This window comes from Aplidium turbinatum, chromosome 2 (genome assembly GCF_918807975.1).
Source record: "Aplidium turbinatum chromosome 2, kaAplTurb1.1, whole genome shotgun sequence".
Taxonomy (NCBI): Eukaryota; Metazoa; Chordata; class Ascidiacea; order Aplousobranchia; family Polyclinidae; genus Aplidium; species Aplidium turbinatum.
In genome coordinates, this window is record NC_137473.1 from 14,121,837 (window position 1) to 14,141,855 (window position 20,019).

Consider the following 20,019-nt stretch of genomic DNA (forward strand, 5'->3'; position numbering starts at 1 on the left):
TATTGCGCTCTAAAACTTTACTAGAAAATATAAGTTTTTGTTCTTGTCAGTTTTAGTGAAAGTCTCCAGAGGCTAAATCTTAACCGTATCCGTCACTGGCGTAGACCTTATGGTCTCGCCCTCTGCTAATTCAGCAATTTCACATAGAAGCAGTGACGCTAGAAACCTGAGATTTCTTGACTTTTACTTTTTTTCTTGCCCCAACTTTTAATCCCGATTATGTTGGTATCGGATAATTGTGAAGTTCACAATAACCTTTTGTCACAGCCAGTTATAAAATGCAAGAAATTTCCTGATATTCAATAGCTTGATTGACAGTTTACTATTAACGTGCGGTTTCATTTTCTGTCAGTCATAACACGACGGCGCTAAAATTCCATTCTCTATCCAGGCAGCAAAATTCGTCATTTTTACGTTGATTCAACGTCGATTTTGCTGTCTGGGTAGGGAGTTGGTCTTTGACGCGATATGAGTCATTCTTTGCTGGCAGACATCAATTAGGAAGGTAATTTATTATTTGCGCAAATTGCTTTGTAGTGCAAAAAGTGCATGGAATACTGTTTGCACAGAAGCGGAAAAACAAAATTGATGAAATTCTGTGTTCTATGCAAGAGGACTTTCAAAATAAAATGTGAACTGGGAAATTTGACCAAGAAATGGCGAAAATAGGTCAAAAACCGAGTCTTTATCACCTTTTCTACCTAAAATACACTATCACGAATATATTTTGTGAAATAAATTGATTGAAGTGATAGATAAGGCTTTTGACCAACGGCATACTTTTCCCCGTTGTTATTTGATATAAGCCGACGGAGTAATTAGCAATAAGAGAGACGTAGACCTGATGGTCTCGGCCAGTAACTCTTGACGCCAAAAGGAAGCAGTGACAGATACGGTTAAAAAAATGACAAAAATTAAGAACAAGTGCATGTTTTTGCTGATTCCACACAGCTCCGAACAAAGTTGCCAGATAATCCTGGAGGAATTCGGACATTTCAAGACAAGTAGCCCAATGCAAAATGCTTTGTTTATGGTCCACCACTTTGCTGATGTTGAGCTGCAGGATAATATGGCCTTTGAACTTGTCCATTGCCCCCTACAACTGTGCCGTCCGGATGGAGACTCTTGGTTGACAAGTTTCGTTTCTCACCTGATTGAAAGCAACCTCATAGGATGAGGCATGGAGAGCCACTTGTCGTTCATCCCAACTGATATACTACAAGTACGGTATGCGAAACTGCCAGGATTAGGCTCTGCAAGAACCTTTCTCTGTCCAAGGATAAAGATTCAATCAAAGACAGGCCTGGTGCGCTTCGACCGTTTCCATACAGACGTCGAGTTTTTCCGCTCAACCGTGCACCAATGGGGAATGCTGGCTTCTTTCTCTGCATGTGGATGTGATGCTGAGGAACTGAGATGCTTCAGTAACTCAGATTCTGCACTCTCAATTAATAAGTTTAAGCGGACAAATCCAGTAACAACATAAAGGAAAACCTGGAATTGTCTTGAAGTTCAACCCCACTGCTAAGTAGGCTGTCTTCGAAGAACTGAAACCAGAGATTATCTTTCTATTTACTCACTTGTCTCACTCTCAACTAAGGATATTCACATATTAGGCTACCAGTGCCCTGATTCACCTATCTATGTAGCCTATCTAAAGCTTAATTTTCTACTGCAGTTGCTGTTAAGATCAAAGACAGGCTGAAAGTTAAGATTCAAGTTATGTTGCGCAATTTCTGGATTGAGTTAAACCTCGCATAAAAATTTAGTTGCTGAGAAACAATTTCAGGTATGGTATCTTACTAACATGTAGGCCTACGTGGTCGTGATCAATAAATAAATACACAAAAACAAAATTGTTTTCAGTGTTGCATTTGTTCAAAATTGGGAAGGGGGGCGCAAAGCGTGTAACCATTGCTTGCTAAAAGGGGCATGTCCAGGGCCGGATTTAGCTGATGGAGCGCCCGGAGCGCTTTTAGATCGGGGGGTCGCCTGCGCAAAAAATTTTTTCGCCCCTATGGCGCTACATATCTGCTAGTGCTACCTCTACGTCTACATGGTAGCATTAATCCAGCACTGCACACCATTTTGCAGAAAACTTCAAAGGCTGAAAGAAAATAAAATAAATACATACAGTAGGCCTACAATCACATTTTTTTCACGTAAGGGGGCCCTTCAAAATTCGGGGGGAGGCGGGGCACCTGCACCCTCTGCCCCCCTAAATCCGGGCCTGGGCATGTCAAAAAAAGGTTAAGAACCACTGCTCTAAACAATTTGGAGCAAAAGTGGAGTTGGAGCAGGGATATCGATAACTACGGGATTGGAAACTCTGCGGAACTGAAAACCATTTTGTACACCAGTAGGGTCACATTTCTTTGTGCGCTGCTGTGATAAATAATCACATAAATTGACCTCAAAGAGCAGCAAGTGGTAGGCTAAACGAACAACCAAAAGTGTAACAATCAATTCACCTGCTGTAAATTGTAAGAACTACGCTTGCCTGGTTTGTTTATTTGTTTGTATTCCATTAGTGTAGTCAGGTTGTATTTTGTTTGCTGCTTAAAAAAATTTCCAGAATGACTATTGGTTTTAGTTTTGATAACATCGTAAACGTATTGGTTTCGTACCGGATTGGTCTGTGAACAAGTTGATGATGCAACAGCATATTTCACTGACTGCTGAACACTCCTCATTTACTTCTGATCCGATTTGCAGTACGCAAAATGCTAAAGAACAACAGTTCGGTAGGCGGTTTTTGGACTCAATTGCATTCATTCATTTTTTGGATTTATCGTTTTTTTTTCTAGCAACGTAAATGTACTTTTATACATCAATTAAGTTTTAATGTGAGTGTACATTTTGTATTATTATTATTGTAAAATCGAATTTTGTATATCTTTTAGTCGGTATTGTATTTTGTTAATCTTTCTGTAGTCGTAGTAGCCTAATGTGATGACCCTACTGATGTATAGCACTGGATAGAGTTTTCAATCCCGTAGTTATAGATATCCCTGAGTTGGAGTAACAAACTTCGGAGTCGGAGTCCAAAAACCCGATTCTGTACGCCTTTGCCGAAAATGCCTGACGATACCCGACAATGGGTATTTTAGGCCTAGCCTATCGTAAAAATACTATTTTAATTAAATTGCAATTTTGTAAATTAGCACGTCGTCGGGCAACTCTGCTAGTCTGCTTGTCTTCTGCAAAGTGCAGACTGCAAATGCAATTAGTTATGGAAATTGGACGATGGAGTTTGGATTGACTCTTGTAAGTAAGTGAAAATCTATGCGACATGCAGATCCAGCCTATGCTGTACTGAAACTATTGTGCTGCTCTGCACCAAATCATATGGGAGTATTTAATGTTTGCTTTAGTAATGTTATTATAAGCTATCCTGTTATGACCACTTACAGTACCGTATGTAGGCTGATCTAAATATTGGCCTACTTTAAGGAAAAGGGTTAGCCTACACATAAATCTAACCAATTAATTACATCATTGATGGCTTATTGACGAGGCATACCGGTATATCTTATTGTTAAAAAAATGATTAAAATATTTTGAAATAAGGTGGTATAGTTCTAGCCTTTAAATGAATGACAGTATGTTGATGTTTCAAAGTTATGCTTCCTATAGCCTACCTACATTAGTAGTTCCCAAACTTTTTCACCTTTCGGCACACCAAGAAAAGATAAAAAATTTCGGCACACTTACTATAAAAACAAAGTTGTTTTGAAAAAAATTATTCTGCAAATTTTAATGCGATGAGCATTGAGCATGCCTGTTTTTGGAAACAAGTAAGATTCAAACGAGGCTTGGTTGGCTGGTTTTTGAATCTTTATCCTGATTTACAAAGCCTTGATAAGTTATTTCTGGTAGTTTCGCATAGTTGTACTGTAGAAGCTTTTGACGTAGGGTCGGTTACCGGTACCGAGATTGACAGAGTGAAATTTTCCAATTGTTGAATTGTTATTGCCGGGAAATTATTTCATCCAATAGGTGCGGCTGAATGGAGAGCAGTCCTTAGAATGCATTGCTCAAGTGCACATCCCGAGAGTCGAACCAGCGCCGCTTGATCTTGAAGCTTTTTTGGTCACGAAGTCACGCACTAACCAATTGAGCTATTGGGGGCGGACAGTTCATCATTGCCAAGCACACCTGCATTGTCATCAATCCTAAGACGTCTCTCCTGTTTTTTTTTTTGCTTTTACTTTCTGTCATAACAGAAAATCCGTATTCACAGAACCATGAAGATGCAAATGGTGAGATTACTTTGATGCTTTTTCCACCGATCATTCAATAGGATTTGTAAGTAGATAGCCAAAATTCACCAAAAACCTATTTGTAATAGGGGAGATGTGGGACCAATGACCCTTTTTGCACACTTTGGCCAAAATTTTTCAAAGTTTGACTCTCAGAATCACCAAAATCTGCAGAAAAGTTGTCAGCAAACCCATCTACCTACATGCCAAAAACCAAATGAATATCTCGAAGTTTTATCCTCCAAAACTGAAATTATAAAAAAATGAAAAAGTGGGTCATTGGTCCCACACATGTGGGACCGATGACCCATCCTCGTGGGACCTTTGACCCACCCTTACAATCGAGTCGAAAACTACACAATACCTTTAGGTTTCATGTTTTTATTTTGCACAAAAAAATACAATCAAAACAATACGAAAAGTGAAATTTCAAGTCTAGCATCAAAAAAGTGTTCGTTTATGCACTGTCAAAACAAAGTTACAATGCATCATTAAATGTCATGGCGAGATGAATCTTAGTTAAACCGCATAACTCTAGAAAGCCTTTTGGTACGTGCTACCTGTGTAGGTTTGTCAAAAATGCACACAATTTCTGAGCACTTCACAATGTCCTCAATATCAGGAAACACAAAAGCATTTTTAATTTTGACGCTCCCCTTCAAAAAAGAAATCTCAAATCTCCATCCTCATCACTCATCAGGACCATTCAGCAACAGGCCAGCAAATCTCTTACATCTTCCTTCACTGGAATACACTTTCACAAGCGCATAGAAACCAGCTTCATCACTCTGCTTTGGCGAAGTCGTCGTGTCATGACGTAACACTTTTCTGACTAATGGCACAAAGTGTTTCTATCAATATTGTTTTCTTTGGCAGTCTTTCTTAAACTGACATTATGTTCTAATAGGCTACTTCCTTCAAAGAATTGTTCAACACTTCTTGTGTAAACAAGGAATATTTATTTTTACACAGCTAAAAGTAGGCATATTGAAGCTTAAAACAAATAAAATAACATTAGGGGACCTTTGACCCACCTGATGGCAAGCATGGGTCAAAGGTCCCACATCTGCTCCATCTTCGCATTCATGCAATGGTTAAAAAACTGGTGTGAATTTTTACCGGAAACCAATGCAGTTCTATCACCCAATCCATGGTGCATAGCCTGAACTAAAAAAAGTATTTAAAAATGTTCTCTTCCTATTCAAAAACAAAAAATGAATGCGACCGAAAAAACTTATTTTTTTCCTCTGAAAACAACTTCTGCCTCTTAAAATCAAACTAGCAAGTCTGAGTTGACCAAAACACATGTGCTTGACAAAGAAGAAATCTCGACACCAAAACAACAAATAAATGAACAAAACGCCTACAGGATGGCGAAATTGAGCCTATGGTCTTTGGTCTCACCCTGCTCATTGGTCCCACATCTCCACGAATAGGCTACCGTAGCTTATTTTCTAAAATTTGAAAAAGTTCTGCGACACACATGAGAATCTCTTGCGGCACACAGTTTGAGAAACGCTGCTGTGTGATAATTCAGACCTACCTTACTAGGCTATGCTCTGCTAAATAAAAGCAGCCTAGTGATTTTTCTATTCATATAGAAGAGATATTTATTTTAATGAAAAGCAAGGCAGTATTTGCTGGCGAGTTTGACTAACACAATTCTTTTTATTTCCTTTTTTAGGTGCAAAATTAGACAAATACAGCTGTACTAACTTTCTATATCAGTTTTAAGTAAACTATAGTCCAATATGAATGCAACTTATGATTCGTTTGGAAGAAATTTCTGGTGCAAATTAGAAAACCTCCAAATTGAAGATGAAAGATCTTTTTGTGTGATGGGTGCTCCTATGGTTGCAAAGTGCGTTAGCTGGGTGCTTCTGAGGCTGCAGTACAAACAGCTTTTTACTATCAATGTTTGTTTGGTACATTTTAACTGCTATTCAGAGTCAAGTAGGCCTATCTGTTTTATTTTCTGTGTTTGTTTAATTATGATATAGACTATTTTCAGTCTGATTATTAAGCTAAACAAGTGAGCTAAGTGACGTTCTTTGAAAGGATTAGAATCAATAATACCAATGAATTTATTTTTTACTGATGTGATTGGTTGGTAGTGAAAATTTCAATTTCTAAACAAAGACTTTATCTAGGTTGTTTCATATACGTAGGCTATGTTCACGTTTCATTATGCCACAATATTGCTAAATATTTTTCAACAGTTTCATATTTCAGAGAAGAAATTATCAGCCGAATCGAGGACATTATTGTTGAAATTTTACACCAACTATCCTCAGGAGCATCACCATCTTTAAAAATACGGTCAGCATGTAGTCCAGCAATATTTGTATTTAGCTTACTTAAGCATGAAAAGTTATTAAAATAGTTTATAAAAACACTCACACAATTATCAGTGTTACTATTTTTTCTTCAGATGTACCGATAGTTGAGTATATTTTCTTGAAGCGGTGGCTGCTTGACTTGAAGACCTTGAACGGTCACTTCGCAGCCTCCCGCTGCTGTGATGCTACCAGCATTTTTTACTCGTTTTTTTTATTGTAAACTTTTCAACAGTTTTACTGTACATTGTGTTTTGATTTATTGTACATATTTTTCGCAGCGGCCAATAAACAAACAAACAAACAGAAGGAGCCAAGCGCATTGATACAAATATTTAAATTTAAGACTCAGATATTTCAGAAACGTTGTTCACATAATATTTTCAAAAACTTCAATCTTGTAACTTGTCTCAATGATTCCTCTCATTCTCACATAATTATGGTTTGCCATCTCAATTTGTTTGAGGAGTTAGGAAACCAAATACTGCTACTAAAATATTTTTCCCTTAATCATGTGACCCAATTGCAAATTACATTATAGCCCTTTGGTTAAAATATTGTCCTATTTCAATCCAATTAACCTAACATAGACATTGTTGAGATGCAACCATTCCTAAAGTATAGCCTATTTAAACTATTAGCCTAAATTTAAAATAAAGAAGTATTTTTTTACAGACGTAGACATAGTTGGAATAATTGTGTTTATGTCCCTCACGTTGGTCTACAAATGGCTGAAAACTCTTTGTTTGTTACAATCTCGCTAGCCAATGAAACATCTGTTGAAAAGTTTGGTGAGTCTAATACAATAGCCTACAGAGAATATCTGTAGAAGTTATATTGTTTAGAACTACTAGCAGCAATAGGAAGTGCTGTAGCAACAACTTCTTAGCAAGGCTATTATATATATGTCAGTTATGTCACCTGATGAAAACTTTTTAAGACCAATCCATCTGCACGGTTAACTGAACAGACCACCAGTGGAGTATAGGAAAAACTTTAGAGCTTCATCTCCGACTATGGTTGTCATCCAACCGGAATGCGTTTTCCAAAAAAAGCCTAGATGTTGTTTTGATTCTTTCCATTCAACACCCTGTGGCCTGGCGGACTATTTTGATCCAACATGCACAAATGGTGTATGGCATCATCCGTAATATGTAAGTGCGGTAAGGAGAAACAAATTGCAAACCAGATCTTCGATTGCACCTTTTCCCACGTGTCAAACGGTGTGAATAGTCTGCATGAACTGAATGGCTGCCACTCAATGCAATGGCTGCTCAATGCTCAACACCTAGCCCAACTCACAGCCACACTTTCCTGGCAAAGAAGAAGGTTCAAACAAAAAAGATTTAGCCTACATTTTTGTCATATTTAGGCTGTCGCCTGGAGGTTGAAGATTTGGATTAAGTTGACAAAGGCAAGGAAGCTAATCCTTATGTCCACCTTCAGGTATATGTCTTCAAGTGTCTTGTCAAAGACACAGCCGCATGCTCAAGAGCAGTATCGAACCAGCTTTATTTTAAGTGTTGTACCAGGGTTCCATTCACTGGACTCTGCAGCCGACTGTATACCGTAATTATCAAGCATAATCTATGTGTAAAACATGTTCATAAAGTGTATGTGTTGTTTAGGATTGATCTTGAAAGTGATGTCTATGATATATAAACTTCTAAAATCTGGACAAGTTGCCACCAAACGAGATTTGTTCTATGAAGAGCCTCACGTAAGAGCTTTTACATTTTTACAAAGAAGTCTTGTGATTTTTACGGAATACTTTATGCCTTGTTGGTCTTAATCTTATTTTTTCTGTTTATTTTAGCTCTTTCAAAACCAAGGCATATTGGATCGAATTGTTGATGATATAGCTTGTATGCTAGAAGTTCCAAGACGTTATCTGAACGTTGTGGCAACGTCGAAAGGATGTATAGCCGGTTATTTGGTTTTTACTGGACCAGATGGAGAAACAGTTGACTGTTTACAAGCTTCTGCAGTAAGTTACTTCTCGAGACTGCCCTCTTCTTTTTTCAGCAAAAAGTGCCTTCTAGTAGCCTACACGGATTTTTGATCATGGGGATGCGAAATAGCATCTGCTTTTGGCTTGCATACCACACTACAGGAAGGCCTACGTAATACGTATTTTTGATTTAAAAATATTGTACTTTTTATGGATTATGTAAGAGTAGTGAAGTTGCTTTCAAGTAACTTGGGTTTTTTTGTTAAAAGCAAGCTTGCAGCAAGGCGTAAAAAATTGGCAATGGACTTTTCAAGTTTCTAATGTTGTCCTAAAAGCGTAGCTGCGGGTTCGTAATAATGTAATGTCCCTACTTTAGCATTCTTACTTTATTAGTGGTTATGTGGTGATGACAATGTACCGCGCTTGGTTTTCAATCAGACGAACCTGGTTCGACACACCCAGTTGGTATTTTTAACAATACTCACTAGTGATGCAAGCCGCGCCGTGCCGCGCCGCGTACGCGGCCGCTTTTGACGTTTTCGCCGCGTGCCGCGCCGCGCCGCGTGGAAGGTTGAAATGGTAAAGCCGCGCCACGCCGCTTGCCGCGTAAACTTTCAAGAAATTAAACTTTCGTAAAGGTAAACTTTCAAGAAATTAAACTTTCGTAAACGTAAACTTTCAACTTTTCAAAAAAAAAACAGTTATGAAACTTCAAATTTAAATTGGAAACACGGATCAGTTTTTTTCCTTCGGAAACTTTAAGCTGGAAAGCTTGCAAATGGCTTGCACTTGCACCTTGCAGTTGACAGGGTTTTGGGGCTGGCTGGTGAGGGAAGCTGTACGAATGTTTTTGGTGAATAGCCTAGCTGATAAGCTCAGCTCCCAGTTACCAGGCTATAGGCCTAGCGCAACTACCACATTAGTTACTATAACAGTTAGCCCAATGAGTTCAGGCTATAAGTTTTACTCTTGTGTGTGTAGTTCATATAGCCACTGACATTAAAATTGCATTATTGCTTACAAAAAGTGTTCAAAAGTCCTGATACTGGATCCAGGAACATTCTATTTAAAAAAGCATGATGTCTTAGAACTTAGATGCATTGCTGATAAGAGAATATGATCTGGTTAGCCTAGTCAATTAGTGCACAACTGTACTGGTGTGGTAGGTTACCAGTTATATGCCATGGGTGCTTTTTGCCACAATTGACTTTCTAAAAAATAACGCGTTAAATTTTTTTTGAAAATTTTGTAATTTGCGGTGTGCAGTGCGATGCAGTGTCAAAGTTCCAGATAAATTGCGGTGCGGTGCGCGGATAGATGAGTCAGTTGCGGTGCGGTGTGCGGATAAAAATTTTGGGTTCACTGCATCTCTAATACTCACCATTACTTAAGCCTAAGGTGTTGAATGGATACGATGTAGTTGCTGAGGTAACGTGGCCGAGAGAACAAATGATCTACTCTGCCTCATTAGCGCTTTAGATTACGCAAAATAATAACCTTACAGCCGCCATTCGGGAACCGAGTTGTGGCACCACTTTTACCTTTTATGGCAATTAATCAAAAGTCAAACGAATTGTATCAACTTACTTTCAATAAGTTTTAGGGTGTCCGACGTTTTCTTCGTAAACAGTTGTTCGTAAAACAATTGTTCGTAAACAATTGTTCGTAAAATTAACTCTTCGTAAAGCATTTCTTGGGGCATGCAATTGACCGTAATACTAATTGTTCGTAAACAAATGTTCATAAAAGTTAGGCTACAGTTTAAAAAAGAACAAAAAAACAATTAATTAGGGCAGCCTATATGCTGGAGATGTGCTAGTTGTGCTTATAGACGTGCTGTACCTGTAGAGTGTAGACGAGCAGACAGAGTGTAGAGTCCCTGATTCAGAATGGCATTACAGTTTGTGAGCAGCGAAAGAGGAAAGCCAAAACTTTTGTATCGTGGCCAGCTTTATTACAAAGATTGTAGTGCACTTTACACACAAGGGCAAGAAACTACTTATTGGAAATGTGAGCATTTTCATAAGAAATGTCCTGCACGAGTAACAACTGCTATGGCAGCCATTGTACAATCCAGAGGTGAGCACAATCATGCTGGAGATGCTGGTCATGTCGAAGCAACAAAGGTCATTGAAAATATTCGTTGTGCAGCAAAAGGCAGTCGTGATGCCCCAAGTTACCTAGTCTCAGCAGAAACTATTGGACTCAGTCAAACCACGGCAGCAAAACTGCCAAGTGTGCAGAGCATGAAAAGGACAGTCACCAAAGTGCGATTGAAGGAAAATGCAGGCCCAGCGATCCCACGTTCTCTCCGTGACATTGTGTTTCCAGTAGAGTACAAGCAAACGTTTGCTGGTGTAACATTCTTGGCCTATGATTATGGGCCTGCAGATAACCGTATGGTCCTCTTTGCCACTGAAAGAAACCTGCAGCTCCTTGCCCGTTCAAAGCACTGGTATGCTGACGGCACCTTCAAGACAGTGCCTTCACTGTTTGAACAGCTTTACACAATACACAGACTGAAGGACAACACTTCAGTGCCTCTGGTGAATGCCCTGCAGGGGGACAAAAGGAGAGGGACATACATTCATCTGCTGCAAAAGATCAAGGAGTTGTTACTTGCTGTTCCAGAGACAATCATGACTGACTTTGAGATGGCCATGGTCAATGCAGTAAGCAGAGAGTACCCACTTTCAACTCACCGTGGATGTTTCTTCCATTTGTGCCAGTGCATTTGGAGAAAGACGCAATCAAGTGGCCTGAAAGAGCAGCACGAGACAAGTGCAGAGTTTGCTCTGAGGCTGCGCATATTGTTGTCTCTGGCCTTTGTGCCTATTGATGAAGTCAGCCGGGCCTTTGACATTATTATTGATGAGAATGTATTACCAGATGTTGCTCAGCCAGTAATTGACTACTTTGAAGACACTTGGGTTGGGTGCCCAGATCGTCGTCAAGGGCGCCGTCCTCCAATGTTTGCTATTCAAATGTGGAACTGCTATGATGGCGTCCTCAGTGGCCTTCCCAAAACTAATAATAGCATTGAAGGATGGCACAGAGGGTTCATGTTCCAGATATCTGCAAATCATTCAGATATTTGGAAGTTCGTATCTGCAATCAAGCGAAAGCAAAACCTAAATGAGGTTCGCATTGAACAGTATGTCAGTGGCCAGGCAGGACCCCTTCCAAAGAAGAAGTACAACGACAGTACAGAAAGACTAACTAGAGTCGTCCAAACTTGGCGTCAAGACTTTCAAGATGATGAAATTTGTGATTACTTGCGTGAAATTGCACACAATACTTCATACTACACTTGGCTCATGGACAATAATTTGTACGAAGTTACTTAAAGTAGTATTGGTAGTGTAAGCAAAGAATTGCTAAACACAGACAATTGTTGTATTCCAATAAATAACAAAAAATGCGCTTTTTTATTGTGCTTATTTGTTTATGTCGTCGTAACTTGGTTATTCAGGAAAATTTGCATTATGCACCTTTATCGGAAATTGCAAGACAAACCTTGCTGATGCGAAAAAATTGTTCACGAGCAATTGACCTATCACCTGTTTACGAACAATTCACCTATACGAAGAACTGCTTTACGAAGAATTGTTTTACGAAGAATTAATTTTACGAAGAATTGTTTACGAACAATTGTTTTACGAACAACTGTTTACGAACAGTCACCTATAACCAAGTTTCAGTGTAGTCAATGTTTTATATTTTACATTGATTGCTTCTTGAAATCTGACAAAAGCACTGAAGAAAACTATTAGTTATTCTAACTGTGTTATTTTTTCTTACATCTCATTGCGATTTGGTGCACTGCTTCATTTGACAGTTTTACATTTTTCTTGCATATTTTATAACGTAGGCTATCTATATTTTCCTTTAAACGATCAAGATGTAGTTATGCATTTATTTTCTCAGGGAGTGATGGTTCCAACACAGATAGACAAGATAGGCCAACTGCAATCAAAAGAAGCTCGTTTTGTGCTTGTCGTTGAAAAAGATGCAACTTTTCAGCGTTTGCTGGATGATGACTTTCTCTCAAGCATGCCTTGCATCATTATCACTGTAAGTTATGTTAATTCACAAATGAAAATGTTTTTGCATGTTCTTCAGCTAGGCTAATTTTACTGTTTAAGTATATCTAGGCTGATGTCCAGAAATTGCGTACTTTAATTAAATCAATGGTTCTTAACTTGGGCGCTACAGCTCGTAAGGGTCGCTGTTGACTTTTAGAGGGGCGCTATATTTGGAAGGTGTAAAAATATTATTTTCGCTGACAATTTGGTTGGGGCACATGCGTGTTGTACTTGACAATTGAGTGAAATACTGCCCTATTTTCTTGAAGTAATATATAATAAATGTGAACAATAAATACTATTAATACTACAAAAAGTGCTCAATGCTAAGCAAAAAGCCAAGCAGAGCGAATTCCATCAAATAAGTTGCTATAACTATATTTGATGTAATAAGTGTGAATGTATGTCTTCAAGAAAATTAATCATATTTTCAGAATTTAGATTTTAATTTCTTAATTGCACATCGCTACAATGCAGAATTCGATGCAACTTCACTGTATCGCTCATCATCTTTAGCACAGCCCTTATATAATGGTGGGCGCCAGGCTATGGGAATCTTCCAAAAGGGGCGCTGGGGAAAAAGGTTAAGAACTAATGGTGTAATTTATGTTATCTACCTTCATGGATGTTGTAAAGTATCTAGCTAAGGCAGGGGTCGGCAACCTTTTGTATGCAGTGTGCCAGTTTATGAATAATATCAAAATACCAAAAACTCGCGTGCCAAACATCTTTGTATGTTTGGTTTTGTACTGGCAACTATATGATGTTAAAATTAAACAGTAAAGTTGACTGAGTTAACAGACAAGAAACAGATTTGTTTTATTAACTTTATTGGAAAACATCGAATGCAGGCGTAAGAGTCACTTTTTAATGAGATGAAAATTGGCATCTTTATACCAAATTGGTAACCCTGCCTGTCCGAGGCCTCCAAAAACGCTGCTCCTCGATAAAATAACTACGAATTAGGCGTGCCATGAAAAATCATCTCGCGTGCCACAAGTGGCACGCGTGCCAGGGGTTGCCGACCGCTGAGCTAAGGCATAGCTGCGGGCTTGCGATCGGTTTCTTACCGACGTCTTTTAGAGTTGAGCAGGCACTCATACCGCTCAGCCACGCAACTTTTAAACAAGGATGAAATAAACAACTTGTTTGTGCGGCTTCGCGTGCTATGGTTTGTCGGTAGTACGCAAGCAACAAAATATTAAACATAACTGTATCGGAACTCACTTTTATCTGTATATTTAGGGCAAAGGTGTACCTGACGTGAACACTCGATTGATGATCAGGAAAATCTGGAACGTTTTGCGTATCCCTGTGTTTGGACTGATGGACGCAGATCCACATGGTAGGTGACTACGACTTGGTCCATATGTGGCCTAATTGCACATACGTTTTGAACTCTACGTCTCACTGATCAAAATTCCTGTTTTTACAGGTCTGGAAATCATGTTTGTTTATAGATTTGGTTCAATGGTGAGTTATTTGAGGTTGCGCAGTGAGCTTTAGTAGATTTATTTTGATACAGAATATACACATTCTTGTTCTGAAGCAAGGTTATTCATTATGACAGTAATATCAGTCCAGTTCTAGCGACATGGAATACAATAAAAAAAATTAGTATTAAAGACAACTTGTGTGTAGAAGACAGTAGAAGTCTTGGCCAGAGGGGGGGAAGGCAAGTACAGCTGAACAAAAGCTTGGCTATATCTTTGATTCGAAGTATGAGCAAAGAAAGATCCCATTTAATCATTCAGCTTTCTTTAAGGTAGTTCGTCTCTGAAAGAAGACCAGAAGTACAATGCATTTCAGACTTTAAAAAAAATCATAAATGTTACATTTTAACATTTAAGTTCGAAAATAGTCTAATCTATGAAAATATGCATCCCTGGCATTTATTTTTAGTGCCAACTTAACGTAAGCGGTAAAAATATGGACTACCTCCAAGACATTCACTAAATGCTACCAGGTGTATATTAGTTACAAAAGTTAATGAAATTGGCTTGGTCCTGGAGTCGTTATTCTCAGACTGACAAAGCCTTGATAGGTTATTTCTGGCAGTTTCGCATAGTTGTAGAGGCTTTAAACCTCTGACGCAGGCCCGGTCACAGAGATTGAGAGAGTAAAATTTTCCGATTGTTGAAGTGTTGCCGGGGAATTGTTCCATCCACTAGGTGCCGCTGAATGAAGAGCAGTCCTGGCATGCTTTGCTCAAGCGCACATCCAGAGAGTCGAACCAGCGCTGCGTGATCTTGAGTCGGGCGCGTTACCACAGAGCTAACGGGGCGGACGAAATTGCAAATAGATAAATTTATTTCATTTTGGTTTATTTGTTTTATGACAATTTGGTTGAGTGTTGTTTTTTTGTTCTAGTCTCAGTCGTTTGATTCCAGTAGTCTTGCCCTTCCCTTCATGAAGTGGATAGGCGTGTTTCCATCTGATATAAGAAGGTAAGCTACTCAGTAAAATCATGGTAACTTTGTTTAATAAAATTGCATCAAGAGAATTCTGACGGGTTAGGATAGGTTCTTAGTGAATTTATAGCCGTTATAAGTTGAATTTTACTCTTTAAGACTTCAACTCCTCTTGTAGAGGACTGGACATGTAAGTAGCTGTCGCCGCAGGCCTGGATTAACCATTGTGCTAGGGTGTGCTAAAGCACAGGGGCCCCGCAGACAGAGGGCCCCACTTTTCCTAAAAATGAAATAAATAAAATAAAATCACAAATTTTTCCTGAAAAAATTTTTCAAGAAAAAAAATTAAGAAAAGTGGGGCCCCTCTGTCTAAAAAAAGTAATACATTTATCAATATATCTTCCTCTTCACGTGAAATAGAAATATGGTTCTTGTATTTTTTTTTTTAAGACTTTGCAGCAAAGAAAGCCAGAAAAAAGTCGTTCGACTGAATTTCATGTTAGTTTTCTAAATCCTATTGGTAGTTAGTAGTGAATAAAAGAGCAGTTTAGAATAGAAATTCAGAATAACCTTTCATTGCAATTTGCAGTGTAGTGTGCAGTACTAACAGTGGTCCCTTGCTACAATGTTTTCCCTTGCACGGTTTCGTTGATTTAATGTGTGTGATTTTGCATCCATTATAACGTAAACATTGTTGACTTAATTTGCACATGCTTATTTAATCATCGATCACGTGCTATTTCAAAGTTATCTAACTTACCTAAGCAACGCTCGGTTTCCTCTGCAAGCGAAACCAGCTCACTTCCATTACGCTCCACGTAAGCTGGTAAGGGCCCACATAAAGTTCATTAGCACAGGGGCCCCATTTGACCTTAATCCGGGCCTGGCTGTCGGCAAAGATGTTTTAGTCTGGGCATTAACCTGGATATGTAAGATCCCAATCTAAACCCTGCTAACAATATCAGTCCAGTGAGACACTAGTTTAATGTAAAAAAAACGGGTTTTACAAGATGGGAAACTCTAATTTTGGATTGTTTCTCAATTTAAGCGAAAATGAAATTCAGAAGTAACCGTAGTAGCCTATGTCTACGCATATCTCGCAAAGGCTTCAGCATGTATTGACCTGCATTGTGACGTTTATTTCTCGTGTTTTACGGCTGAAACATCGCTGCTCCGCTTTGCCGTGTGAAAATTGAACGCCGTGGAAATGAGGAAAATCTTCGTTATTATTGTTACGTAGCATAATATTTCAATCAAATGAAAAGGCATATCCATAAAATGAATAGAAACAGCTCATCTGAAAGTTCTCTTATAAATTCCTTGGAAAGAAAACTATTTGCGCATAGTCCAATCTGAACCGGCAACTTTATGGTTCAATGTTCATTTTAAAGTTATTGTTTTCATACCAATATTCATAATATGCCTAATTGCCTAATGTAGCCTATTCCAAGATTCACTTATACACTTGCTGTTGTTTTAGAAGTTTGATTAGGTATTTAGCTGACTTTAGTTTTCGTGAAAAACCGCTATGAACCTTCTTTCCCCCTTTGTGAGATAGCATAAAGTTTTTATTTTAAGACTATTAACTCCGCATCATTTTGTTAAGACTTCGGCTACCTCCAGATGTAATCATGCCATTGACCAACAAGGACGAATCGAAATGTAGAGATATGCTGGGTCGACCCTACATAGAGTACTTTCCTAAAATTGAGAGTGAAGTAAGTTATAGACCTAAGTCCCTAAATTTTACTCATAGACTTATGTTCTCCCTAAAAAAATGTTTGACTGTTTGCCTACTCGTTCGAAATTTAGCCTACGGCCTACTGTTAAGTGCATGGTTACAGGTGTAGGCTGGCAGACGAAGCGAATTGACTAAGCGTTGCAATACAGTAAATAGTATACCATCAGGTTGTCTGTTGCATCGTTTCTATTTACCACCAGCCAACCTATTATAACAAAATTACTTTAAAAAGCCGATTAAAAAAATAACTATATTTATCGATGCATATACCGCAATATTAGATCCTTTCATGCACGTCTTAAACCATTATGGTTTTGCCACCTTTTCCTTTTGTTGGTTTTGTTACTGTATTTCTTTTTCACAATATCATTTCTTTTGCATTCTGACAAAGAAAAATGAATTGAATTGAAATAAAACACTGCTGTTCTTACAGAATTTACAACGCTCTTATTAGCCTACCCGATTTGCGATGCAAAAAGAAAGTTTTCAACATCAACATATAAGCTATTCGCAATTACTGTAGTTGTACAAGAAACGTACCTTATTTTTCTTGACAGATTGCCCTAACTGTACAATAGACAAGCACATTGAAAGACTGATGGGCTAGTATTGTATTGCTGCGTGTTTCTCGTTATTTAATCAGTTAGCTGGTAAAGTATAAAAAAAAGTTGAAATTTATTGCATTTGTTACAAATATTTTCAGATTCCTGATCAGGGCTTAAGTTAAGCCGAAAACGTTCGACTGTTAAACTTATTTGTAAAAAGTGAAACATATTCTTATGGTGCTCACTGCTCAACCCTGTTGTGTTGTCTTTCCTGTCTGTGCTACAAAAAGCGAACTATTTAAAGTTAAACCTACTCATAGTTATTCACTGATCCTTTAACATATCCTGTACAATACAATGATGCATGTAATAGTATCTGTTTAATGGTGGTTTAGGTGATGATCTTTGTCAACATCGCTTTTGTTTTCTTTTAGATACACGAAATGTTGGCTACAAAGCAGAAGGCAGAAATCCAAGCGTTAACTAGAATATCAGCGAAATATCTTAATCAAGTATTTATATTAAGCAAAATCAAACATGGCAGTTGGATCTAATTCGTTATGTGCTACTTTTACCTCGCAGTGCTTTTGTTCGATTTGTTTGATAAACTTTGAAAAGCCCAAATGGTCTCGCAAAAAAAGAAACTATACTTCAAGGGTTATTTCATATTTTCCAAGACGATTGTTTCAAAAATGAAATTGCATTTGTAGTTTTGGTTGGTTTTGATTGATTTTCGTCGTTGTTTTTTTTTTCTATTTTTGTTGCTTGATTAAAAAATTCGTGAGCAGTTGTATCTTAGATGCGTAAAAGTTAAAGTTAAGTCAGTTTCTTTTTCGTATGAGAAGTTGTTTTTAAGTTGTCAGTATCTTCAGCCAATGGAAAAATTCCACATCTTATTCCTATAAAACGGACACTTAGCAGTTGGGTTGTCAAAATCAGATCTTTTTTACCTTGATTCAACGTCTGCAAAGGTTGAATTAATAGAAGAAATTGACCTGCTGGCTTGTTATAAGTAGGCCACTGGAAAGACCTAGGGACGTTAAAACAACGTAACAAATGAAATCTTTGCTAACTGGTGACAATTTAGGGTGTTTCATTTTTTCACCATTTTTGAAATTCAAAATGCCTGGGGTCCCATTTGGTGGTATTTGTGGTAAAAAGTTTACACCCCAAATTTTTTCAATTATGACGTCGTATTGAGGTGGTCCACAAGGTTTGAAATTTTTGGGCCTCAAAATCTCGAAATTTGGCCCTATCTCCAGAACCACTTATTATAGATCGACAAAATTAGTGTCAAAATGCGCAGAAGGGTCGGTTTCCTATACCTAATGTAGAGAATATTAAGGTCTATCTGCTTCAGAAAAAAAGTTATTTCAAAAAATCTGATTTTCGGTCTATTTTCCATTGATGAACAGAGATCAGGTGATCAAGATATAAAGTTTTTCTGTATTTTTTCACTCTTGGAAGCTGCTATTGCGTAATAATAGTCCTTGTTCGTTTTGCAAAAGAGGAAACGGTAATAATTGAAGGAACGTTCAACTGGTCAGTTGGTGTTAAGGTTCCAGTACTTGGCTTGTCTAGTCTTGCAATCTGGTTAAGCAACGCCCAATCTTGCATTGCTCCAGGACCTTTCTTGGCGCCGTCCACAAAAGAAATGACATGGGGAAGATATACTTCGTTTATGTGGAACATGCATTCAAGGGTATGAATATCATGACCATTTGACCAACTTCATCATTAAAATAATTGACCAGTCGAGTATTGACTCAGGACTTTTTTCTTGTGTTAAGAGCAGTCCTATCAGCCCCCTCTGAATCGGTAGGCATGGGTTCGATACCTTGTCGGGTCATACCAAAGACTTTTTAAAAATGGTACTGAATCTAATTTCTGCTTGGCACTGAGTAATGGAGTGGATTCGGGTAATAATGTACTCAGTTGCGCCTCTATACGGCTGCATTGACACTGTCTGCTTTGTAAAGCGCTGAGGAGCAACGCATTCTGCGATGGATACAGCGCTATATAAAAACTAACATTATTATTATTATTATGACTGAATATACTTGAGATAGATGAACTCTGCAAGCCTCTTGGATGATGGTGTCAAAAATCAGTTCTGTAGTGACCGACACAGTTTTGGGAAAAGATTTAACAGCAAGCACACTTTCGTGCTTCATGCCATTATCATCAACAAGTTGACCCAAGAAAACGTATCAATCTATTTTATCGACAACGCGCCCATCATAACATAACTGCATAGCAGAAGCTGAGTTGAGAAGGTTCTCACTTTCCATCAGAGACTTTTCTCTTGTTTTTTGTCATTGGCGGTATACTGTCGGTGATGCAGCTATTTGATCTTTTCCAAGAACCGACCTCATAAGGTGTGACTGCTGGCGTACCGAAGTCATCCTACGATCAGCAGGTACACAACTTTTATCATTTATTAAAAAAGAATATCCTACTTTCTTGTACATTTTTTTCCCCAACAGCTGGTTTCAGAGGCTCGTATTCCTTATCATCTTTCCAATTCATATCCCCATCAGAGTCGCTTTCGCTACGGTGTAGATATATAACTGCTTCATTTCTTTTTCTCTGTTTCGAACATAGTAGTGCCGATGCTTTAGCAGATTGTATGCCAGAAGTGCTCATTGGTTTAACTTCACTGCTCGTTTCCCACCTCCATTTATGATT

The 20,019-nt window shown here is 38.3% G+C and overlaps 1 protein-coding gene across 3 annotated transcripts; it reads left to right on the top strand.

Moving 5' to 3' along the window:
• Window positions 1-3,208: 3,208 nt before the first annotated feature.
• LOC145765200 (meiotic recombination protein SPO11-like) lies at window positions 3,209-18,060 on the top strand. Of its 3 annotated transcripts, none has more exons than XM_082576984.1 (13): window positions 3,209-3,271; window positions 4,244-4,308; window positions 6,495-6,581; window positions 7,274-7,389; window positions 8,227-8,318; window positions 8,415-8,585; window positions 12,477-12,623; window positions 13,880-13,979; window positions 14,070-14,107; window positions 14,286-14,399; window positions 15,005-15,081; window positions 16,652-16,763; window positions 17,766-18,060. In XM_082576984.1, exons 4-13 carry the CDS (start codon window positions 7,326-7,328, stop codon window positions 17,883-17,885), a joined length of 1,035 nt encoding a protein of 344 aa, XP_082433110.1. In that variant the 5' UTR covers window positions 3,209-3,271; window positions 4,244-4,308; window positions 6,495-6,581; window positions 7,274-7,325; the 3' UTR covers window positions 17,886-18,060. The 3 variants fall into 3 exon arrangements, with proteins under 3 accessions (XP_082433110.1, XP_082433108.1, XP_082433109.1); XM_082576982.1 differs by lacking the exon at window positions 3,209-3,271 and adding an exon at window positions 5,947-6,123; XM_082576983.1 differs by lacking the exons at window positions 3,209-3,271; window positions 14,286-14,399 and adding an exon at window positions 5,947-6,123 and having other exon boundaries at window positions 4,249-4,308.
• Window positions 18,061-20,019: the final 1,959 nt, after the last annotated feature.